Genomic DNA, 26,919 nt, shown 5'->3' with positions numbered 1-26,919 from the left:
AACTGATAGTGTGTGTAGCCTGCTTTGAAGCATAGGTATCTTCTGCAAGATTCCCTGATTGGGATGTGCAGGTATGCTTTTTTTAAATTTAGTGTTGCCAACCAGGCATCTTTGCTTAGCATAGGAAGCAACTGGTGAAGAGTCAGCATCTTGAATTTTGGAATCACCAAAAAGGTGTTTAGAGTAGAAAGGTCCAAGACAGGACACCATGAATTGTCTTTTCTGGGCACCAGGAAAAGTCTCGAGTAGAACCCTTGTCCCTTTTACTCTTCTGGTACCAATTGAATAGCCCCTATGCTTAAGAGAGAGAGTACTTGCTTTTGGGCCTCTGCCTCTGCCCACTGCTTTGGAGGTAGATCCAGCCAACCACTTGGAGTTGGTGATGTGTGGAAGTGAAATCTGTATCCTTGGGACACTATATTTAAAACCCATTTGCCCTGGGTAATGAGTCCCCAGTTCTTTGCATGAAGTGCAATCTTTTCCCCCCAAAGGGGTAGTCAGTTGAGAAGTGCTTGGAAGTTTTAAAAAGAAGTCATTAAGACAGTTTACCATGGGGGGAGTTTTATTACTCCCAAATTTGGAAGTGGAGGCCCCCCACTGCTTAGTCCTGTGTCTCCCCTGGGACTGAAGCCTGGGTACTCTGCTGGATCTGGGTTTGGAATGAGAAGGTCTGGAAGAGGCAGGAAAGGACCAATTCTTAGAAGGCCAATGCCTACTAAATCTTGGAGGGTGTACTTGTAAAAAGTCTTTAACAGTTTGCATAGATTTAGCTTTTTCCTCCATCTTTTTAAGAACTTCTTCTGCCTTGTTGCCAAACAGGTGGCCCTGATTTAAGGGAGCATCCAGTAATTTTGCTTTAACATGATCTGGCAAAGATTGCTCCTTAATCCAAGCATGCCTTCTAAGTACACATCCAGTTACCACAGCCCTGCAAAATGCCTCTAGTGAATCAAAACCACATTGCAATGTATGTTTACCAACTTGTTCAGCAGAATGCATAAAATCCTGTAAATCCTTATTTTCAGCTCAATCAGGAGTCAACATAATTTTCTGTTTAAGCAATCCAATAATATGCAGCTGATACTTTAACATATGAAACTGGCAATTCAAGGCCCTAATAGCCAAAGTTGCAGAAGTGTATACCTTCTGATCCCATCTATCCAGCACCCTGGAGTCTCTATCAGAGGGGGTAGGATTTTTGGCAGTAGTAGCTTTAATGCCCTTGGGTCCCTGTGAAATGGTTTCAGGATCCGCAGCAGGATTTTTGAAAAGGAACTTGTGAGTCAGGAACCCTGTAATATCTATCAGATTTTCTGGAAGCAGGAGATAAAGAGTCAGGGGCCATTGCTAGATTCCGAAAAGGCATCATCATCAATGTCCAGTAGAGGAGGTATAGCTAAAGGCCTGTGCTGGTGCAGGAGTAAGAAATCCCTAAGCCTCATTTTAGAATCAGAGAAATCCTGACTTTCCCAATGAAAAAGCTCCCTGAGAGTATGCAAGGTTTCACCAAAAGAGAAATCCTCTGTGGGGGAAGCAGAGGGAATACTGTCCTCAGCATCAGAATCCTCATAGGTAGATAAGGGTAAATCCTGGTCATCAGAGGAAACAGAAATTTCAGAATCCTGGTCAGAAGTATCATAAGCAAACTCTGTCCTAGGTCTCTTAGAGGGGAAAGGTTGGCTTCCCCTGATTAAAGTAATAAGGTCTTCAGTCATTCTTATCATTTGTTCTTTAGGCATAGAGGCCTGACCATGTGGTCTGGGCGTCAGTTTTCTAGGCCTTGAAGAAGAAGATGGCATTGGTTTAATATGCAAGTCAGTAGGCCTGAATACATCCTCAGAAGCCGGTGCCTGCACAGCGGCTCCGGACCTATCCAAGGTAGAGACATCCGCAGGTTCCACAGTTGAAGCATCTCGCAGCATACCGGACTCTGAATGGGTCTCAGTAGAGGCCTGCGAATCTGAAGTAGCAGGTATCAGGGGCTGCAAAAGCACCTCACTGAGTACTGGTGAACTGGGCGGCCTGTCTCTGTCTTTATCTTTGCCTTTCTTTGGAATGTCGGTAGTCGGATGGCTTACCGAAGACATATCAGGATAATTGAACCAAGCACCAAAAAATTTAGAAGCGCAAATGTACCGATGATGAATAGTTTGTGGTTTAAATAAGACACAAAACTGACAGCGAGGTACGTCGTGGTCAGGGCCTAGGAAAGGAATACAGTACAAATGAAAATCTTTATGAGGTATTTGCTTTTCACAAGAAATGCAATTATTTACTTTTACTGACATCGGTTTAGAGCAAGGAAAAAGTTTCCCCAACGGGGTACTTAGCTTTTATTTGAAGACTTCAGTTCTGAAACTCGAAAATGAAACTTTCAGGAGTCGGCTGACTGGCACTTGCGAACTGCTTCTGCTTCGGGCACCACACTGCAAGAAAGACTGATGTAATGGCGTCGGTTACATGTTTTATACCCCTGATGACCTGACATCACGGAAGAAGAGACAGCAACCGACGCAGGACCCAAGACCTTGTTAATCAGCCTGACTGAGGGCTACCTGCAAGCAGATAACCCAAATGTAATGACTGCAACAGTGAAACATGAAGAACATCAGGATTACATCTTAGGCATAAATGATTGGCAAATGGAACAGGCCTTGTAGTCATGTTCTGCTCCTAAGCAGAGAAGACACTAGGTATGCAAGTGTTTGTATGGAATTTGCATACAGCACTATCACCTACACCTCTTAATTAATTTCTAATATTGGTAAGCAAAAACACTTTAGAAAAGCAAAGGAAAGTTCCCCAATGGGGCACTTATCTGTTTACTTGAAGCAAAGGTACCAACAACTAAACAACGATCAGTCTGACAGACACACAATCTGTGTTCAGGCTGCCAGCAAAATGTCTGTGCAAGACTTTTGCCTGGCATAACTCCTTCTGTCACTATCAGTGTATACTGTTTTACCTTCTGGAGTCTGAGGAACTATGCTCATACATCTTCGTATATACCCCTATGCTTATGAGCTGAGGTCACACATCGGACTTACAGTCCTTGAAGGTAAAGCCTTGATACCCCAGTTGGACATCAGCAGTGATAACTCATTCATTATGAATACTAACACTGACTTCATTCAGGACATCATTGCCTTCTTATGGGTGATTTCCAGATTGTGCAGCATGTAATATTCATTCTGCTTAGCTTTATCCTTTTACACAGTCTTCTGAAGAATGAAAAGTGCAAGATCATAGTATGTCTCCATTTCTGAATGAGTAAAGGAGATACATAAAATGGAGTACTTTGATTAATAGCATTACTGATGGCATTGTTATAGGCCATCATGTAGGCCACAGAATTATATGCACTCCACCCTAGATGGAGTTATTCAACTAAATAAAAAAGATCAGTATTAGTAGCTCAAGTTTCTGTCTCTTGTCAACTCAAGATCATCTATTCAATGGAAGATCTAGCCAGAAATATGCCAGATGATGCTTCTACCAAGAAAGTGGCTTCAGCTACAGCTCAGACGTGATCATTTGAAGATGAAAGATCAAGTCTGCAGTGCATCCGTTTTGATGAATCATGTAGATGATGCATTAAATAAAGCCAAATATTTTTGTAAGTCACAGCTGACTGAGAATAATCAAATTCAGATGGTTCACCAAGAACATTGCAAACCCCAGGAGCAAAACCTTCATGCTACTGGCAAAATGGTAAATGAGAAGAAATGCATAATCTGTTCATGTGTCCATAACATATACACACACACAATTGTCAACCCTCAAAACATCTGGACAAGTTCAAGTGAAGTGTTAAAATGAGTGTTACTGTGCCACCGTTTATATTCTGGCTGGGGCACTGAAGCATACAGAGGCAACTGTAGCTTTAAATAAGTGCCAAAATTATAACCTATAAACACTAAGTTGAAATTCCCACAGCAAATTAGATATGGTGCCTGGCTTGATGCACAATTGCAGATAAATACAAACATTAATATAAAATATACTTTGTAGGATCAGCAGCCTACAGGTCCTTCCATCACTCTACAAATGACAGCAAATTCTTAGATTTAAGATTTATATCCAGAGTACCTCTACCTGAGAATTTTACCATGGCGTATTTTAAGGATACTCCAGCAGGAATCTGTATGCCACCTGAGAGGCATCACAAAAGAATGGCATACAAGGCCTCCACCATTTGACTGCTTTGAATGACCAAACACTGATGCTAAAAAAAAAAAGATAAAGGGAGGGGCCGTGGGTAGGTCTGTGAAGGTAAAAAAAAACTGAGAGAATTACTCTGAACAGGCATATCCAAAAACATTGCATGCGTATTAAAACTGCAATACAGACACATCAAACAACAGGGGGTCATGCTCTCAACACACTCCTTATGATTCCTATGTCAGCATTTCCTGAGACCCAAAAAGAAAGGGGGACAGAAACACAGCAGCTTTGAAAAGAAGTGGCATGGAGCTGAGTGACAACCATAGCTTGACTGTTGAGGCACTGCAAAGCTGATCCCTGATGCATTACTGACAGAAAATGTACTGTGGTGTACCTTCTTCATGCCGCATTTAAAAGAAAAAAACAGCAGTTACACTGGCATGTGTAACACCACAGGTACGGCAATGGAGTGTGAAATAATGCACTGAAAGCTAACATACACACAAAAACACAAAGTGCTCTGGTTTAACCAATACAATTATTTAGTAAGCTGTTGTCACAAAAGGTAATAAATATACGCATAAACATTTATTGACAGATGTACAGACTTTGGTATTTTGCTTCAGTGGGTGTCAGTATTCATAATTACCGATCTTTATACTCAGTCTACCTTTTCCGTGGGATAGTCATTGTGTGACAGATCAGTAAAGCTTGTTTATGGAGAAAGATCATTCATTCCCCTATGTTATCAACTAGAATTACAAACGGACACAGTTACACTTATATCTAGCCAGTTAACACAATATACATCTGTAAAGTGAACAAAAACTTTGCATTGTTGCAAAGATGTGTGTTTACACAGATTCTCATTCCTAAGATGGTTTATAACAATTCACTCAAGCAGCACATGAGAAACAGTTTGATCTTCTTGTTTGGTAAGCAATACATGTCTCCCTTGCCAACACTACTAAGTTCATATCTATGAATGTCTACTCCATTGATGTAAAGCTAAAAAGAAAATTGGCATCTGACACAAATATCTTCTTGAAGTATCTAGGCAGTCGTTGATTTAGCTTGTAACTTATTATCATTGTTCCAACATCCAGAGGCTATGATGCTGTGCTTATATTCTACATCAATAAATAACACATGCAGTATGTTAAAATAAACTTGACATTACATTGTTGCCTGCTTAGTGATGTTTAACTCCTTGCATTCATGAGATGTTCACAACATTAACACACATTCAATGACAAAACTTGCATGATTAACTCTTTCCCACTTCTCAGATAACTGCTTCATACCTCTCAACCTGTAAGTGCAAGAAATCTAGACAAAGTCAAAAATAATGTGGGGACAAAGGCCCAAAAGTTGGGACAATTTTTTAAATATTGGTCTTAGAAACTCACAAAGTTAATACAGCAAAAGATTTTGTATTAGAATGCATTTTACGAAGGATGTGAAGTCTGAAACTCAAATGTCTATTATTTACAGACATCAGTCCTCAATTATTTGCGAGAAAACTATAAATTTTATGAGACAGACCAAATAAATATAACAGGCAAAAATCTGGACAGTTGAGAGGTATGACCTAGGTACCCAATGAACATTACCATTTCATTCCTTCACATGTACATTACAGTACTGTCACTTTGTTTTTCTCTAACTTGTGGCATCTATTACTGCTTCTGTTCTTCTAACTGCAGTTTTGATTATTTAATTACCATTCAGGACTGATTGCCTGTCTTATGCCAGCTGCTTTCCTGGAAAGGCTCTAGATGGCCTGCAATACTCAACAGGATTAAGCAAGAACTGGAAAAACAATTAATTTAAAATTGCAGTGTGTTGAGTGGGGTGCACTGAAGACATTCCTGCTGCTGATTTCCACACAGCCTAATGGTACAAAGATTCCAAATCCATACTGACACAAATACTAATCCTCAGGAAGGACAATTCACATGTCCATTTTACAAATCTTGGGTACAGGAGAATAGCTTATTAACTTGATGACAAAAGCATGAACATTTTCTGATGCCAATATGGACAACAGTGAATGAAAAAGCATGCACCTTAGCTTGTTTCATTTTTTAAAACCCATAGATGAAGTTTAAACAGACAGAAAACTATAATGAAGTTAACAGCTACTGTTTTGTTTTACTGGACTTGCGTGCTTTACATCATATGACAGCTACACCTCATTGCCACAAAATACTGATGTAATAAGGCATGCAGGTTGAGTAGTAGTCCAGATAGTCATGCCTGAGTTCCTTCACATTATACAGATCAGTTAGTATCACCAAAGCAGTAAACTATATGATTTTCATAAAAACATGTTACTCAAGGTATTGAACTGTGTATGCTTACCTGCTTCTGTCAACATTAAAATAATTTCATTATATCAATTACAATGCATTTATTTGGGTTATTAAGAATGTGCATGATTCATTGTAATAACTATAATTTGTCTTTGGTTTTAATAAGAATGTGGTATTTATCCTGCACCACTAGTAGATGCATGCCAATCAGTATTCTGCTTACATAGTATTTACCACTAGTTCAGTTTGTCAGAGAAAGGTAACCTTCAGCATCTTGTTTATTTTCAAAATGGAAGGTAGGTGGGTTAACAGGAGCACCCCCTTAGAAACAGGATTAATGAAAACATAGTTTCTTGACATAATGACATCTACAACCCTTGCAGATATCCTCCCACATGATATATTGCACCATTACTACCCATTCCCATCAGTAGTGTTACAGTTATATAAGGAAAACTTAAAAAAAAACACATAGGCAGCTTAGTTTATGAGGTAAGCAAACAGAAGCTGATGTAATACACTAATGTTTATGGATCAGGAAAACCACCTTAGTTCACATACACCAAGTTGTATGATTCATACATCAAAGCATTTAGGGGTTTGCTATATTACACAGGACTGCTAGAAGAAAATGACATTTTGTCTCTATAGCTTGCTTAGATTCAGGAGCAAACATTTCTCACAGCTCTGCAAACCTGACATCTGGTCCATGTCTCTTTAAAAGCTTCTATCAGCTCTGCATTCATCATCTACTCTATAGTCCATTCTTTGTACTCACTACCCAATCCAAGGACTCAGGCTTCTTCAAACTGATTAAAGGTCATTCCTTCCATTTGTAACTGATCTACTCTTTTATCCCCTCCTATCTCCTTATACCCCTCACTTCACAACACTGTCATAATATTTTTGCAACCAAATCATGTTCCATCATCCAATCTAATCTGCTGCAAGAAGCACCTCATTCGGTATCACATCCTTGTATGTTCCCACCCATTCCTCTAGACACCCTTGTTGCCTTTCTTTGGGCTTCACTTGTCAATGTTATTTCCATGCATAGTCTCTAGATCTTTGCACAGTACACTAGTTGGGATCTCTCTAGTGAATGACAAAGTAGCTAAATGACTTCCTGTATACAGTCAAGCATCCTGTTGGTACTTTATTACTCTGTACCTGATAGTCTAGTAGCGTAAACAATGCTATCCCCAAGTCCTTCTCCTAACAAGTCTGACTGAGTCCCTTCTCTGCTACACAGCTGCTGTTCTTCATTTGCATTACCTACATCCTAGGTGCAATGGCTTGCTTTTGACAGCACTGAATCTTAACCTCCTTTCTGCTAATTCAGATTTAAATATAATCAAGAGAAGATGAACAAATAATATCCAGCTGTTAATATTATAACAAAAAAAATAAAAATATTTTTCAGTGTTTATCACATGTTGATGAATAAATATTAGAGCCATTCAACTACATAGCAGAGAACAGGTCACAAAGTTAAATTAACAGAAGCCTGTTGATGTTGAGCTTGTTTTTTGTGACATTGTGTTGTGTTGTGGTTTGTTTATTGTCACACTGTGGCCAGGGAGCATGTCATTGGGCATTCAGTGATGGGTCACCCATCCCTTACAGGAGGGAATCCCACAGTGGCCACTGCCTCTGACAGCCAGCATGCTATTCAACTCTTCCCATAACAATGGCAGGGAACACAAATATGTACTACTGTGATATGGCTCACAATGGGAATGGAGCTCAAAGTACTAAAATCAAGAGACACTGACCATCCAGCTATTTAATGCTGTGGAAGGATGCGGTGGTAGACCTTTCCTTCACATAACCAGTCAGGAACAGTTCGCTATGGAGAATGTCAAGGGATTTGAACAAATTTGTAATATGCTTTAAATTATAAAGAAAAAATATATGTACTCATCAGGGGCACAAATCACTTTATTGGTTATACTGGCAGCATGTTTAGATGACTAGATTACTTTGTCAGGTGTGATTATTTAGCATACTACTGACTTTTATATTGTAGCTGATATTGTTGATAGATGCAGTATGATTCAGTGAGTCCATCTTAAGAGACAGACTGTCATCAACAAATCAGAATGAGTAGCACTAAAATAAAATACCTAAGTCATGTGGGAGCTAGCCCCCATGCCATCCATGTACTGAGCTTTGTCCACTGCATCTTCTTAATACATCTACTCCAAAGCTGCTCACCTTCAGAGTAAGTTAAAGATTCCAGTTGAAATGGTCAGTCACTAAGTAAGGCTTGGTGAACTATAAATTAGTCTCGTTATACTAAATCAGCAGTGTATATTGCTGCATTCATAACTTACAAACATGTACTTGACCCTTACTTTAACCAAGCACCCTTGAGTTCTTGCTCCTTGCCCAACTTACTCATATAGATAAGGGGAAGTACATAACACCCAATAGGCCATTTCTTTATTTTATTTGTGCATTAAAATAACAAATTAGATGAGAACTGTCCTAACCCCAAAAGCCAGGGTAGGCAGTACAGCCCTGTGTGATAGCATGTGACCATAACTGATCATCTCTGTCTCCCTCTTTCTACTAACAAATGCACAAGAGAGCACAATCAGATAACCTTACCATTCACCCTAAAGCAGAAGACGCCCCACCTATGGCAGTAACAACACACTCCCCTAAGGAAGGAGAGCTAGTATTAGACATTTGAGACACCCCCACTGGCCAACTCCTCCAGTTCCTGGCCTACTAATTGGGTCTGGCACGTCAGTACACATGATAAAAACTACAAGCTTTAAGGAGATTTATCCTGTAGCCCTGTGTTTGATTCCATTAACCTACTGTAGGACTCTGAGCATTTTCACTTCACCAGGCATTGCTCTGATGCCTCTACTGAAAATTGGACTTAATCTAGCTGACAAAAAATATAAATAAATACATTTTAAAAATTATCCCAGGTTATAGAGATCCCCCATTGCAGCACAGCGCCACATTCATTAGAAGTGGAAGGGATAAAACTACAATTAACCTGCAAAGGCTAGTTACTGACACAGTGGATGAATGGTATCATGTGACTGATTTCTTTTGTTTTAGAGTTGTAACAGTGATACATTAAATTAATTATAGTTATGTAACAATCAGAATCTGAATTGTAAAAATTGGATTTTAACCACAAACAGCACCCTTACAAACTGTGTTTTTTCTCCAAGCCTACAGTATTTAACTGTGATGTATTGTTAAAGGCTCCACATTCATATTAGTTGAAAATGCTTGCAAAGGTTGAAGGAAGATGGTGAAAGCATTCTTTTTTGTCCCTGTTGGGGCTGGATTTTATTTTGCTTTGTCAAGGTAGGATTGCCTCCTCTACTCAGCATGGAACACACCTGACTTGGGGCAATAGTTTTAGCAGTGCCTTAATGATTCAAGGTGCGTTCAATTATAAAACTGAGGGCAGCTGTTAAGACCAGGGTTTTGTTTTAAAATCTGAGCTACAGTGCTGAACTTGTTCATATCCTCAGTGCAATTTTGTGCTCCAACATAACCTTTGTATGTAGTATGGAATCAGTAGTAACAGTCTGCCATGATTATAACCTTTTGCATTGTCAGATGTTAATGCTATGTAATAGTCATACTGGTAATTACGAATAGGTGTTTTGTTCAGCTGAGATATGATTTACAACTGCCTGTTTAGCATTTTAATGTTGGATACATTTGTTGATGTTGGTTATGTTTATCTTCACACAAATATTACTGTACTTATATTGGCAGAATATGGACTAATGTAGCAATATTAGAACTTGCTAGGGTGATTGTTTAACTGGTCGTTTGATCTCTCATTGTAATACAGTCTACATCTGTTAGACTAAGTAATAATTGTTAGGCATTCCCCAGTGCATATTATACAGTTATTTGTAAACAGTATTCCCCAGCCCTTTCCACACTATACAGTAATTTGTTTACAGTATTCCCCAGCCCTGTCCACACTATACAGTTATTTGTATACAGTATTCCCCAGCCCTGTCCACACTATACAGTTATTTGTATACAGTATTCCCCAGCCCTGTCCACACTATACAGTTATTTGTATACAGTAAAAGGTGTGTAGACTGGAAAATAAAAACTTTTAATTCAACAGTAGTAACAAAGGTAAGCGCTTCTGAGGTTGCCCTCTTCTTCAGACCTTAATAAAAATGTGAATATCAAGACAGTTTAAATACATGCCAACAACCAATAAAAACACTTAAAATAAATCAGTGCTGCAAGCCTCTCTTTCTCAGGAGAGGTTTTAAAGAAACAGCATTGTTAAGGCCAGGTGATACATGAGCTTTAAAATCAACAATCCATCTTAATTCTATAAACTCTGTTTCATTACATATATCACCTTCTCTTAAACTTTCATTAATGATCTGTAGCACCAAGAATTTAAAAGTATGTTGCAAACCAAAATCTAAACAATGCTTAGCTAAGGCATTAGTTGCTTTATTGTTCTTTATATCATTGAGATGCTCCATTATTCTCCCTTTTAGCATACGATTGGTCTTACCTATGTAGTAAGCATCGCATAAGCTGCACTTAGCAAAATAAACTATATTTTTGGTGCAACAATCAGCATAGAACCGAAATTCTATTGGTTTCAGGTACACTGGATGCATAATCATAGTAGTTGACCAGATATTACTGCAAATTTTACATGCTCTACACGCATAGGTTCCCCTGCGTTCAGAAACAGACTTAGCTCTAACATTATTATGTCTGTAACAATCTTTAAGATTTTTATTATTCTTAAAACTAAATTTAGGAGTAGGACCTAGGACCCTACTAATATCTGGGTCTGTAAGTAGGATGGGCCAGTTCTTTTTAACCATTTCTCAGGTTTTGCTCACGCCCTATTGATAACCTGATCACATTTTCCCTTTGAATCCAATGTTTCTGTTGAAATCCCACTTGAAAAACATGGCTAAGTTTTATGTTCATCTAGAGAGTTAATCTCTTCCACAGCCTTGTCAATCTAATTTATTTTATAACCTCTATTCTCAAGATCTACATAGAGACCTTTAACTGCATCCTGCAAATCTCCCTTGTCTGTGTAGAGTCTTTTGCAACATAACACTTGATTCTTAATAATGTTTTTAGTAACATGGCCTGGATGCATACTAGACCGATGTAAAATCTTATTTTTCCTGCAACTTTTCTTATGCATCTTGGTGGTGATGCTAGCAAGCATGTCCTTATTGACACTGATGTCCAAAAAGTCAATTTGAAATTTAGAGTGTTGTGAAGTAAAAGATAGATAGGTGGTAGTAATACCTAAATAGTTGACAAAAAACTCTAGTTGGCTCTCATTACCATGCCAAACAAGAAAAATATCATCAACAAACCATTTGTAAAAGGTGACATATTTCACAAACAAGGGTGAGCAGAATACCTTATCTTTCTCCCATTGGGCTAAGACAATGTTTGCATAGGTATTAGCACAGGCTGTGCCCATCTCAACACCAGTTTTTTGTAGAAACAAACTCTTTCTCAAAGAGAAATACATTGTTTTCCAAAATCAGGTCCAACAGGGCACAGATCACGTTAACCTTACTGTTGGAAAAGTTGCTTTCTTTAGATAAGAATTGCCTTATATTCTCAATGCCATCGTCATTTGGAATAACAGTGAACAAAGAGTTCACATCCAGTGTTACAAAGAAAGCATTCCTGATGTCAATTGCAGATCTAGAATCAGCCCATGAGAATAAGTGTTCCAAGAACTGTTTACTATCTATCAAAACAGCTGGTGCCGTACTCAATACCTGTTTAAGTTGTTTCTCCACATATATGGACATTGGCTCAGTTATCCAACCTCTTCCTGACACAATCGGTCGAAGGGGTGGATCTGAGAGGTCTTTGTGGACCTTAGGTAGGCCATATATAGTAGGTATAGTGGGATGTCCAACAGTAAAGTAGACATATAATGGATAATCAATCTGATATGTCATTAGTAGGTCATATAAATAAAAATTGAGTCTACTTATAATACCATTCACCTGGAACTTGTGTAACATGACATATACATTTTCATCATAAAGCATCCTAGCATTCTATCTAGATAGTCCATCCCCCTCCTTTATTAGCAGGTCTAAACACAAGATGTTCTGCCTTAGTCAGATTAAACAATGCTTAATTTTCGTTGATAGTTAAATTATGATGACAAAGTGAATGTGGATATATGTGTTTTTAAAAAAACAAGTAATTTTGTTCCGAATAACTCTCCTGCAATGGAGGCTTTTATCAAGATGTGTGAACAAGATCTTAGGAATGCAGCCTTTTTACTAAACCTAAGAAATCTTTTTATAATTTAACTATCAACGAAAATGAAGCATTGTTTAATCTGACTTCCCCAGCCCTGTCCACACTATACAGTTATTTGTATACAGTATTCCCCAGCCCTGTCCACACTATACAGTTATTTGTATACAGTATTCTCCAGCCCTGTCCACACTATACAGTTATTTGTATACAGTACTCCACAGCCCTGTCCACACTATACAGTTATTTGTATACAGTATTCCCCAGCCCTGTCTACACTGTACAGTTTTTTTTGTATACAATATTCCCTAGCCCTTCTAACACAAGACTTTGTTATATCTCATTAATCACACAGTAACGTAGGAGCAGGACTGTAGCATAGGCCACATGAACTTCAGCTAAACCAGCAAAGGCCCTAGACCTCACTCCATATACCCACCTATTCCAAGGAAGTGATTCATTTATAAGTAACAATATGACATGACTTTCCCCATCTGGAACATAGCCCTCATTAAGTAGCACCAATGGTCTGGGTTAGAATGACTACACTATTGAGCACAATCTCCATTGTACTTCCTTCATGTACTACAAATCCAAGTTCATTTAGCTATTGCCTCTTATGTTATCAAACAGTTGTCATAAGTGGAATAATCATTTATTTCTTACATTTATTTTAAACCTGTTGCACTGCTCTTAACCCTGAAGTACATCATTGCTGACTGATGCTAACTCTTAACTAATCAAGGTTCTCATCCTCAGCAGTACATCCACCACTACTCAGTAATCACTGCAGCGTTGCTATCAGTTTCTCATATAAATCTGTGAAGCAGCCAGAAGGGTTGTCAACTTCACAACCCTTACATCATTAAATACACTGACAGATACGGAGTGGTCTTGTGTGACATCACAGAGTAATGCTGCTTAGAATACATGCTAAACATTCTCTAACATCACCATCAACAACCCCCTTTTTTCTACTTCCTACACATGGTCAGCATGTCGAGTCAACTGCTGCCATCTCTCAAGTCATAGCCACTCTCCTAACTTCTTAAACACTCATGCCTGACTGTCACAGGTCTTCTCTCACATGATCCACCCACCTCTTTAATGAGCACCCTCATTTCCTCTTGCCTTCTTCCCATCTGTCCCCAATACTCTCCACCAAATTGTCTTCTGCTTTTCTGCACATGTGTGCCAACCACCTTAATCTGTTTCTCTTTGACCTTTCTACAACTGGAGCTACTTTGGCTTCTGCTCTTATGTCATCATTCCTTCATCTGTCCCACAGTGTGCATCCTACCACCCATCTCTGGCACTTCATCTCCATCACCTCTAGCTTTCTCAATTGCTTTGCCTTCACTGCCCAGGTTTCTGTACCATATAGTTGTCCATCGTTTTGTACCCCTTACTTTTCAGCTTCTTTGACATTCTTCCATCCTACACTAGCCCTGACATTCTGTGCCACTTGGCTGCAACCTATTTGATTCTAGCTTTGCCCTCATCATTCAGACTTCCCTTCTCCTCATCCATCCTTCCAGATAATTGAACCGGTTTACCTGTTCCACCATTTTGTTCTTCTATCTCAGTTCTCAGCTTATTCCGATTTCCTCCATTTGTTGCCATTACAACTGTTTTATCCATACTCAGTTTCATCCCATGTGTCTTAGGTTTTTAATTCCATTCCCCTATCCTTTTCTGAAGTTTTTCTCAAGAGTCTGTCTGTAATGCCATGTTGTCGACATACAGCAACTTTGTTGATCTGTCCACTCTGACCTGTTTGCTAATGTAGTCCATCATCAGTAAGAACAGCAGTGGGCTCAGAGATGAACCCTTATGCCTAACAAATCGCACTGGGAACCCCTCTGCTAGAATAAACACCATTCATAATTGGGTCACTGGATCCTTATACATCACCTGCATGAATTCTACCAATGTTACTGGGATTTTGAAATACTGCAGGACTGCCCAAATTAGCTTTATTGGGACCTTGCCATATGCTTTCCATCCCCCATCCTTTGCTGTCAGAGTCTGTCTGTAATGCCACATTGTCTGCACACAGCAACTTTTTACTACTCTACGGATTCATTTATCAATCAACTTATCAAGAACTTTCATGTAGTGTGACAGGAATTTGATACCTCTGTAATGCCCACAGTTATGAATGTCCCCTTTGTTCTTGAAAACTGGCATTATTATGCTTACTCTCAAGTCATGTTGGATATATTTCTCTCTCTCCATACTGCTTTAAGCATCCTCAAGAGACATTTATCTCCCATCTCACCCAACGTCTTTATCATGGCTGCTGTAACCTCATCTGAGGCTGTTGCTTTCTCTGACTTTATTTTCCTTTGTGCTGTTCTTACTTCTGTAGTGGGGTCCTCTTCTTCTGTAGTGGGCTCCTCCTCTTCTCTCATGGTAAGCTGTGTCTGAGGTAGTACAGCTTCTATGGGGTTCTCTTCATTCAGAAGCTGCTGGAAGTAGTTATTCCATCTGCCTTTGATGTCCTGTGGACTGGTGAGTAGCTTGTTGCTGGCAGCCCTTATGAAGGTTGTCTGACTATCTTCTTTATCTTTCTGTCTTTGTCTTGAAACCTGATATAGTTTCCATCTACTGAGTCACTTTCCAGAAGCTGGTAGAGTGCTTCCGATGTCTTGTTCTTTGCTTTTGCAACTCCACTCTTAGCCTCTTTGTTAGCTAACCAGTATTCCATCTGCCTGGTCCATCTTTTATAACTCCCACTTTTTCTTGCGCTCCTTCTTTCTTTTCATGACTTCCTGGACTTCTGCATTCCACCACCAAGTTTCTGTATGTACCTTATTTACATGCCTGGCTCAGATGCATATCTGTTCTGTAGCCCTTACACATGCTGCTTTCAGGCACTGCCATTCTTTTTCAACACCACTGACTTCCTTTCCTCTTAAGGTGCTGGAGCCCTGAGTAATTCATTGAACTCTTGTATTTTCTTCTCCATTCAACTTCCAGGTTTTCAGCTTAGTCTCTGTTGAATTTAGAGCCATCTTTGACCACTGCATGAAGCTGATTGCAGCAATCAATGGTTTATGCTGTGCGCCAACTGTTTCACTGGGGATGACTGCAATTGTTGATTCTACTCCACTGCCCTTTCCTTACTAGGAGAAAGTCTACCCGAGTTGCATGTTGCCACTGTTGTATGCGATCTTGGTACTGTCTCTCCGGTTGAACCATATGTTGGCCATCATCAAGCCATTTGCTAGACAGAAGTGTAGAATGGATTCTCCTTCTTTACTCCTGTTGCCCCACACATGTGGACCCAGGCACTCATATACTGTTCTGCCTGTGGGAGTATGTGCATTCAGGTCAGCCATTATGAACTCCAATTCATGCTGTCCTGGCTTATCTATTAGTTTTTGCAATTTCTGTCTGAATGCAATCTTTTCCTTACTATCACAACCCTGGTTGTGGGGCTTATGCTGAGATTATGAATGCTGCCCTATCTGAGACCAGTTGGCATAATGGTTAAGGTCTACATCTCCCATGCACAAGGCACAAAGTCTGATCCTGACCTCTGGTCAATGCAATATGGAGTTTGCATGTTCTCTCTGTATCTCTAAATTTTACAGCATTATCCAACTGTTGCTACAATGGCAAAAGGGCAACATGTCCTCTGGTTAATACAAGAACTACAAAGGGCACACAGTAGCATGAAAAGAAACTTTGCAATACCTTGAAATGTTATATAAACACAACACACCCTATTATCACTTCTCAGTTGTAAATAATTGCAAGAAACTAGGAAACAAAGTGGAGTCATCCTGCCCACAACAAAAGCAAGCTTGCCTGCATGAAAAGTCCAGAAAGCTTCTGGCATGAAATAAATAACTTGGCAGGGAGAAAAAAAGCCATTACTGACATCAATTCTCACAATGGTTGGTATTTCACAGCTTGTAAAGCAACAGCAGATACTTTTGCTACTTTTTCTGATATCTACAGATTACCCACAGACTGTGCCAGATGATACATCTTCCAGTCTGTAGTTTCACTCCAAGTTTCAAATTTTGCCCAATTTTTGAAATTGAAATTAACATCTGGCTTAAAGCCATACCCAAACAAGGGCAGGTCTTAACACTCATTAGCATTTATATAGCTTTAATGCCCTTGCCCTATAGCACATTAACACCTCAGTTTCATTTAGCTCCCTCAACAGGGCCTCTAAAATATTGTGAACAGCTACATATCCTTCATTCTTTACTCCCCTCCCACCTCCGAAATATGACTAAAAGAAGTGGGCACCCACCCCATTAGAAAGAGATCCTAGAAAGTTATTGGCTTCTCTGTGGATATCAACATGGTTTCTAGAAAGCAAGTAACACAAGTCCCTGTCTTTTATCATTCACTATCAGGATATTTAAGCAGATGGTTGATGAATACCTGAATTATGTGGTTTTCAGTGATCTGGTGATAACATTCAACAAGGTTTCACACAGAGGCTTTCACACAAGTTCAGTTTATGGGGACTCATTAGACCAAACAGCTAATTACTCAACAGATCTCTCAGAGTCCAAGTAGGATGGTCACTTGCCCTATCACACCAAGGTATTGGGTGATGTTCCCCAAGGATCATTCCAAAGGCCACTGATTTTTAATGGCTTCAAAAATACTGACTCCTACTCCATCCCAAACATTTGAGCCATGTTAAATGCTAATGACTTGGAATTCAGTGATAATTATGTCCTAATTAACAGGTCACTAATCGGTCACTTACAAAAAAAAAATAAATTTCTTCATATAGTTCTCAATATGAGCTTGAAAAAATTGCTGCCTATGCCATTTCTATACCTTAAAATACTAGGAAACTGGTCCAATGCTGCCTTGCTAGACATGGGCCTTGTAAAGCATTTCAGAAACTTGGGGGTGTCTTAAGCCCTCACTGCACTTTGGTGTACATATACAAAAATATAAAGTGTATGGATGCCTCAAAGCAGGATGCCAGAGATGTTAACCAAAGAATCCAGAATTACTCCAGAGTAAAGTGCCATGATACAAATGCTAGAAGGCACTGTTTCCATAAAATGAACACTGAAAGCAACTGCTTCTCTCCAAACTATCATAAGCTACATATGGCACCAAATAAAATCTCAGCAATATTACTGCATATAAAAAATGCAGACAGTTCTAGATCATCTGCAAAGTAATCCTTCTAACGGGTTCTGGTGTGTAGGTCACGAGACATTTCCACATGAACTACAATGCCGTAACCAGAAGCCTGAACCACCACCTCCCCATAATGCGTTATGGTGGAAAAGCAAACTCACTGTGGTGTTAAAAATTGGCCAGCCATACAGCACACTGCTATGAGCCCTAAGTGGCAACACAGCTGTACTATAACAACAGAGACAGCCTCATTTAAATGGCTACATGGCCATATTATAACAGAGATAGCCTTACTAGAAGTGTTATTGACAACATGTCTAGCGAGGCTGCCTCCATTGTTATAATATAGCCATGTAGCCATTTAGGGATTGTAGCCTTGTGCTGTGTGGCTGGCTGATTTTTAACACCACAGTGAGTTTGTTTTTCCACCATACCACTCTACAGGGAAGCGGTGGTTCAGGCTTCTGGTTACAGAGTTGTAGCTTGTGGAGAAATGTCTCTCAACATACACGCCAGAACCACCTTCGAACCTATTCTTTATTTTATGATCTCTTACATCAAGGTTATTATTACTCATTAATATGGATACTTATAGCTCATACATTTCACTAGGTTGTTTCAATCATCCGCACTTTCTTTCCCATCTCCAGACATCCTCTGTCACATGTTTAAACACAACACAGGAACCTTTACAGATCTTGGAAGTAAAACCTGCAGGTCACTGCTGCCAAGCATTGAGTCGGACCAAGATGGAAGCTTTTCCAGTCAATCTAAACAAGCTCCTGTTCAGCAACATGAAAGCGCAAACATTGAACAGGTCTTACTTAGAATAAAGGTGCATGTACTAGTTATTATACCAACCTGAAGTTGCCTATAACACACCACATTCTTGTCCAACAATGAATCAACTGTAAATTTGCACAATAGGAATGTATGCATGGCTCTGTATTTCTCTATTCTTATGAAAACATATGGCTGAAAAACAGGCCTTGGTAGGCTAGCTGTCTGAATGATAATGCAAACACCAAATATTCCAGGTTGCTAGTACTACACTGGTAAAGTGAGATTAAACAGCTTTGTATTTACTGGTTCATTAATTATAACTGTAAGACATGCACATATCACTATTACATACTACAGGACATCACAGGTCCAGCATTCACTGCCGCTCAGTCTGACAAAAGATAGGCATCCAGTTTTAAAGTCTGTATGGACCTTCATTGCCTGCCATGTTAAATGCTAGACACCCCATAATTTAAGTTCAAAAAAGACATACAACCTTATTCTGATAGTATAAAAACCTGTTAATTTTCAGATAAAAATACAAACTTCACCTTTACAAAAGACACATATTTCTGTTGAATACATGTAAGCATAACATTTTACCAAAAATAAAGAATTTAGTTTCTTTGTTCAAATGACTATAGCAGCTGTATTACTGCTACAGTTATATTGTACATCGCAGCTATAAGAATTTTTTTTTTACATTTAACATAGTTACATGTGATGTATCATTAACATATACTAGAAACAGTGACACGTTATTAATACAATATTGCTGTCACATTGGCACGTGCCAGTGGAAAATAGTCTGCATGTATATCCTATGATTTAAGCACAGTATTTTATTTAATGCTTTAAATTAGAAGGAAGTCAAAATGAGACACAGTAATGACATGTATGCACAGATATATGCTTATGGTTTTAACATAGCTCAATAGATTGCATCCTGCTAGTAAAGTCATGATATAAGGCACATAGTGCCTGAAGTTTCTTGCATGTATAATAAAATAGAATGTAGTTCAATCAGACAAGACTACACAACGAACGTCGCGATGAGGAATCACTCTGCCAGCATTAGTTGGCGATAACCAATCCTCATAAGTCTTCTCATAACATCTTTTCCACAACTCTTCTTTAGAAACCCTGTGCTTCGTTTTGCTGTATCTGAATGGCTGCTAATGCAGTCCTTTTGAGTTTGCTTGCAGTCACTTTTATCCATCAAGCTCAACTAAGTGAAATGGCTTTTTTAAGCAAAAGAATAATTTCTTTTATCCACTATGACAATGGTCTTCCATTCACTTGGACTTTTTGACATCTTGGTATCTGGTATTCTTCCATTTTTTTCCATGTACATTATTATCAGTTTCCAAGAAAGAACGGAGTGCTGCAACTCAATTATTTAATGTCTTATAAAGAACAAATGTAGCTTGCTCCCTTTGTCCTCATTAAGCATCACTTGATCCATGTTTCACATACGAGAACAAATAAATAAAGCACCATTTGTGTTAAGTTCACGGGGTAGAACAAAGCTGATCCACCCGTTTTTCAAATGAATATCTTTCTGTAGCTTATCTTCACCTCACATCTGAAGGAAAGAAAACAACAGTTTGCATTATTGGTGTATAAACAGCTATTTTTTTACTTAAATATTCTGATTTGAAACAAAAGCTTATGTGAATACTGTGTTTTTCAGAAGGAATGCTAGTACTATACAATTCTAATTATTACGAAAAAAAGTAAGCCAATTCCTGTGTCAAGAGAAAGGAAAAAAATTACTTAAACATTTCAAAATGATTACAGAGTCCTGTGTTTCTCAGTTTTATGTCTAGACTGAACAAACAAACATTCTTATAATATGGTACATAATGTCAGTGCCAGCACAATCCATTTAAAATGCTAACAAAATTTTTTAAACTATATAAATGGGCATATCAAATTCAAATTTCATTTACATTTTTAAACAACAGTACTTATATTTGCTTGTTGTTTGTATGTCTGTTTGCTTATCCGCTTGTCTTGTCTTGACTGTTGGGCTACAAGAAAATTTTCATCAGAGGCCTGGTGAATTTCCAAGGTTACAAGCAGTGTGCATGCATATTGTAAAAGTGAGTATAATGTAAGTTTTCCATACAGAAGACAAAATACAGAACATACAAATTCAGTTTGTAATGAACGATTGTACATCACAGGCACCAAGTTTATTTCTTGACTTTTACAAAATTAATTACACCATGACAGGTTGAAGAAAACTATCAGCAGTATATATACCTGGATAATAATTATTCCACAAAAGACAAAATGTACAGGAAGATAAATGCTGTCCCTGCATTAGAAGTTACATTTTCGGGACATTTGTGATATTATTCTGAGAAATTTGTGTTTGTTTGGGGTGGAGAGGGAGTGCCTTAAGAAAGCTGGAGAAAAGCTGTTAGTGGTGTACAAAAAAAAGACACCTGTTTTAAAAATGTATTAGAAGGTTCTGGTTTGATTAAGAACAAAGGGAAAAATGGTTAAATGTGGGCACTGCTCCCAATGTATATACTAGAGGGGTCTAGTATTTATTTGGAGAGCTTTGGCACCATAAAACCCACTCCCAGATATCACTGTGATAGCAAATGTATTGTGTATGTAGCCAAGTACCAGGGGTGCCAATGTTTTTACATAGGCAAGACCATAAGGGGCCTAAAAATATAGGATATATCAGCATCGGTTAGACATTAAAAAAGGTGAAGAAAAAAATGCTCTGTATAAAAATATTAGGGATAACCTGTCACATTACCTTAGCTTTATGGAAATTGATTGTGTGGCATTAGGATTGAGGGGTGGCCCTACTAATTTATTTTTAGAATACAAAGAATTCAGGTGGCAGAATAAATGCAATGTCTCGGCCCCCCTGGTTTAAATAATATGATATCCATTAGTAGTGTTTTAAAACTTAAAGCTTTGGTGGCTATTTAAAAAAAAAAATTTTCAAACAAAAGGGATACAGTCATGGAATGTAGTTTTTTTTAATGTATTGTGGCTTTTACCTGAAAGTTTTATTGTGGTTCTTTTTTCTAAATTGTTTTTATATGAAATGGTTGATTATGTTTGTGTGATGGGCTTTTAGAATTGGAATAACTGTTTTGGAAAAATTCAGTGTAATTAGATTAATATAATTAATATGTTGTGTCATGTGATACTGTTGGATATAAAGGGTGTGTGCTGAAGGGGTGCATTATTCTGAAGAAGTCTGTAATGCTGTGGGCAAAAGCGCTTAATTTAAACAAAGTATAGAGCTGAAGCTCCAATTTGTTTCCCTTTGGTTTAAAGTTTTTCCTTTTCTACTGCATTGGAAGTTTACTGTAACCATATAAAATGTCAGGACCCACTACAGCAAGTCCCGGAATACAGATACTAAATGACCAAAAGTGCAAACTTACATATACTACGTCTGAGATGCCATTTCTCAGGAAATTCCCTTTTCTCCCAGATATGCTGACTTTAGAGTCAGTATATATAAGTCCAGGGGGTGGGGGGTTGCCTCCCAACATGGGGAGATTGCAGGGGGATCTTGCCCCCCCCCCACACACAAAAACAAGTTTAAAAGGTGAACAATTTTTGAGACTCTTCTCCTGTGTTTTCAGTCTTTTTTGGGGGAGAGGGGCTTGTCAGAATTCAGCATTTTGAGTGGTGACATTTCAATAGGGAGCCAAATTTTACAAAAAAAAAAATTACCATACGACACATTTTGACACTAGTTCAGAATGATGACTTATGCAGTAAGGTATTGGATGAACATTGTAAAACAAAAATTAAAACATTCACAAAGCAAATTCACAAGACAAAATTAAAACAAAAGGTCTCTCTTTCTCACTCTCTATCTCAGGATATCACCTTGGAGAATTAATGAACAATCAGCCTGACCATTCAGTTTTTGTGGGAAAAAAGAATATAAGATTGCTCAGACCTCATTAATCATTTTAGCCAAATGTCATGCTGACATACTTGGAGTGGGGAATAGTTCAGCTCTGAAAACATCCAGAAGCCCTCTGAAAATCAGGCCAGTGAAGGGAGGATACATATGTGCAACAAATTGCCATGGATAAGGAATTATACTGCAGTGGAGATCCTCATGACAAACATATGTTATACACTTTTGCACCCCCTGACATGGCAGGTGGCTATGCCCTCATACCTCTGCTAATTAATTATTTTAATTCTAGGCCCACACAACCTTAGGATTAAGTGCAAAATTCTATTATATGAAAACCTGCTGTTCATGTGGAAATTACCTGCCTAACTGCTGAAATCCTGTTGCCATTTAATTTTCTGGTCAGCAAGCTTTTCCTTGAGTGTTTCTAGCACAGTCTTGACATTCTGGAGTGCTGCTCTTGTGTAACTTAGCAATCCATGTTTCTGAACATCAGTTTGGGTGGACCTCGTACTGTAGTGCAGTGGTCAGGACCTGGTTGTCTGGTTCAAATCCTGGTTAGGGTGCACTGTCTGCATAGTCTACCTTTCCTCCATGTGTTCAAGTTGGATTTCACTGGATAGTATAATTTCCTCCAACATTCCAAAGATATGCTCAACATAACGTATCTGAGATACTTCAGATGCAGCTAACATTGGGTAAGACAGCGATTCAGGTCGTATTCTGCTATAGATCCCCAACCATGTCCCAAGACTCACACTCCACATTCCTAAGCACCCTGGAGAATATTAGGGTCCAACCTAACACTCTCATACTGGGCGACTTCAACTACCCCTCCATTAACTGGGAAAACTACTCATGTACCAATACACTTGCCCAACGCTTTCTGGAATTCATTAATTCCAGTGCCCAGAACCAAATCATTCTTACCCCCACTAGAGGTAGCAACATCCTTGACCTGGTCATTACTAACATTGGCAAATGTTGCTCCACACCAATAGTCAACTCCTCCCTGGTTAGATCCGATCACAAGCTATTCACCTTAGAAATCCACATCCCTCCCACCCCCCAACAAAGGTAACCATCATGAAAAACTTCTCCAAAGCTAACTTTGGGCTCCTAAAAACAGAGGTGGCTAACTTCACGGCACCCATGCAAATGGAGAATAGTTGCATGACTGCCATATTATACACCGATGCACTGTGCAAACATGTATACAAGTGCATGGATCTTGCCATACCCAATAGAACTAAGACGCTCTCCTCAAAAAAAAGGAAGCCAATCTGGTGGTCCCCTGCCATAAACAAAATCTACAACAGAAGGAGGAAACTGATGTGAAATAAGGTAAAGTCCCAAGACTGGAAAGATTCCATTATCAGCCTCAGCAAAAGGTTGAGATCCCTCATCAAACCCTCTAAAGCTAGCTATGAAAACAGAATTGCAGCAGATAGTAAAGACAATCACAAGGCCTTCAATAGTTATGTATAGAATCTCCATGGTAATACCCAGATTTGTTCTGAGCTACTGCACAATGGTATCTCCTATATCAAGCCAACAGATATTGCAAATATACTGGCGAACAGATTCAGTGCTAACTTTACCCCCCCCTCCCCGAAGGACCAATCACAATACCAGTAGATTGCCAGGCACCCAGTATTACTGCTGCACAGGTTAAAGCAGCACTGTCCAAGGCCAAGAATACAGCTACTGTGGGACCTGACAGTATCCCTGGCTATGTTCTACATGAACTACAGAGTGAACTGGCACCTCACCTGTGTGCCCTGTTCAATCACAGCCTCACCTCAGGCTTTGTCACCACCGAATGGCACACTGCTACAGTCATCCCTCTCCACAAAGGAGGAGCGACTACAGACCCCGGGAACTATCGCCCCATTAGCCTGATGAGTCTGATATGTAAAGCTATGGAATGCATCATCATGGACCTAATAAACAAGGATATAGGGAATCTCCAATCTCTGAATCCTACACAGTTTGGTTTTGTGAAGGGTAGATCATGCCTGCTCAACTTGGTTGATTTCTTTGAGTCAGTCACCAGAGCTGTGGATGAAGGTAAGGTGGTTCATACAGCCTACCTTGATCTGACCAAGGCCTTTGATACCATTCCCCACTTAGGAATCATAGAAAAACTTACTAAGCTAGGCATCAACCCCTATATCACTAGGTGGGTTGCAAACTGGTTCATATATAGAACCTACAGTGTGAAAGTAGCTGACTCCAAGTCAGACTGCCAACCAGTCACAAGTGGAGTCCCACAGGGTTCGGTCCTGGGTCCTCTCCTATTTGGTATCTACTTCTCTGAAGTCCAAGCCAACACAAAGGGACTCTGGCTGACAAGGTTTGCAGATGACTGCAAGTTGGGAGCTATTATTAACTCCCCAAGTGATGCTGACATCCTATCTCAAAGGCCTCAATGAGACCAACGACCGGTGTCAGAACCATGGCCTTAAGCTCAATGCCAAAAAATGTGTCTTCATCCTCTTTGGGAAAAACCCAGTTCCCATGAATTACCACAGTGATGGTAGTCCACTGAACACAAAAGGGATTATAAGAGATCTGAGAACACAGGTTGACAGCAACCTCTCTTTTGACCACCACTTTGCCACTGTGGTCAGAAAGTCCTTCTATGTGGCACATCTCATTACTAAGGGTTTTGCATCCAGGAAGAAAGAGGTCATTGTCTCCCTCTACTCTTCCCTCGTTAGGCCAATCATCGAGTACAATGCCCCATTTGGCATGTACCTCGCTATACACCTGCAGCAACTGGAGAGGCCGCAAAAGTATCTCACAAAAAGGATCCTAGGCCTTAAACACTTGTCCTATATGGACAGACTCAAAAAACTCCAACTATTCTCTGTCTCTCATCGCCTACTTAGAGGCAATCTCTGCTTGACTTACAAAGCGATGTCTGACTCAGCTCTGTTAGAAATGCTACATTTAAAGAAATCACAATCCCTCAGCACCACATGCTCCAGAGACCTCAACCTCACTACCACAATCAACAGAACATGCTGGAGGGACAGGTTCATAACCCAGAGACTGCCCATGCTATGGAATAGACTTCCCCATACATGTCAAGCAGAGCACCTCACTGCCCTCTTCAAGAGAGATCTTGATGAGTGGATGGGAAATAGAAAATTCACCCCAGGGATCACTCCAGTGGCTCTACTTGACAGAGGCACTAGGAACTAAGGTTGGGTGGCACGATGCCAGGGTAATCCTATGGGCTAGGCTTGTAAAGGCTCCAAGGCCATTAGCCTAGTACACACCTATGAACCTATGCTGGTAGATGAATTGGTGATTCTGCACCCTGCCCATAAGTAAGTGTGCATGTGTTATGCTTAGATGTGTATGAAGCTGATAATGGACTGTCATCTTGTCCACAGCAAGTTCTTTGCCTTACACCTATTGCTTGCCAGGATAGACTTTGCTTTCCCTATGACCCTAAGTAGTCTAAATGAGGTATAAAATAAATGTCCTTAAAACAATGTACTGAACCCTATATATGTAATGTGTGTACATACTGACATACTAAAAATGATCAACACAACCAAATGTAGACATTGCTAATGTCAGCAATATAAAACCGATTTAAAAAATGATATGCAACTATGCAAAGAGAGCCAAGAGATCACCCTGAACATGTAAATTAAAAACATTGTTTTTACATGGGGGAGCAAGCCCCTCTGCACCCCATGCCCTACTTTCATTTTTCTTACTCCAGGATTGTGCAATACCAAGGAATCCGCATACTCCCCATTCCGGTAATCAAGGGAGCTCTTGCACATCTATCAACCATATGTTTAGTCGACCAATTTGCACTGCCTATATAGATATCGACTTAACAGTCAACTTGCTTCCTGGCATCTGCCCACATATACAATGGGGAAACTCCCGATCATGGGTATAATAAGGAATATATTCTGGTACTGTATATATATACTTTTATTTGCCTAGATTCTTAGCATGTTATTGTTTACTTACATTCCCAGTATATCACTAAAGGAATTAAAATCCTTCTAAACGCACCATACTTACAGTAGTCTCTAAAATCTAACGTACAGGATTTCAAAATGCACACACAAAAAACAGATTCACATGCCCTTCCTAAAAAATTAATATCCCACCTAAAATAATACTTGTAAACTGAAATCTACAAAATATACTGAAAAATACAATGACAAAAAACATGGATTACATTTCCTGTTCACTTTACTGTAAATAAGTCAAGTTTTCCCTCTGCACTCAGTAAACTAAACATACAATCCCAGCAAGAATACTGCTCATCTGAATCTGAACCCTAAAAATTAAATCATT

The 26,919-nt window shown here is 39.2% G+C and overlaps 1 protein-coding gene across 4 annotated transcripts in view; it reads right to left on the bottom strand.

The window, feature by feature from the left end:
- Nucleotides 1-19,171: 19,171 nt before the first annotated feature.
- PDGFA (platelet derived growth factor subunit A) overlaps nucleotides 19,172-26,919 on the bottom strand; it is a 79,063-nt gene continuing 71,315 nt past the window's right edge. For all 4 annotated transcript variants that reach the window (XM_044089694.1, XM_044089691.1, XM_044089692.1 and 1 more), the window contains one exon: nucleotides 19,172-20,256. In XM_044089694.1, the coding sequence (XP_043945629.1) occupies nucleotides 20,246-20,256 (11 nt within the window). In that variant the 3' untranslated portion in view covers nucleotides 19,172-20,245. The remainder of the gene's footprint in view (nucleotides 20,257-26,919) is intronic.

The sequence above is a fragment of the Protopterus annectens genome, chromosome 12.part0, assembly GCF_019279795.1.
Source record: "Protopterus annectens isolate FY-2018-M chromosome 12.part0, PAN1.0, whole genome shotgun sequence".
NCBI classification, from domain to species: Eukaryota; Metazoa; Chordata; order Ceratodontiformes; family Protopteridae; genus Protopterus; species Protopterus annectens.
Note: the sequence above shows the minus strand (reverse complement) of the source record. Positions and strands in the feature narration are given on the sequence as shown.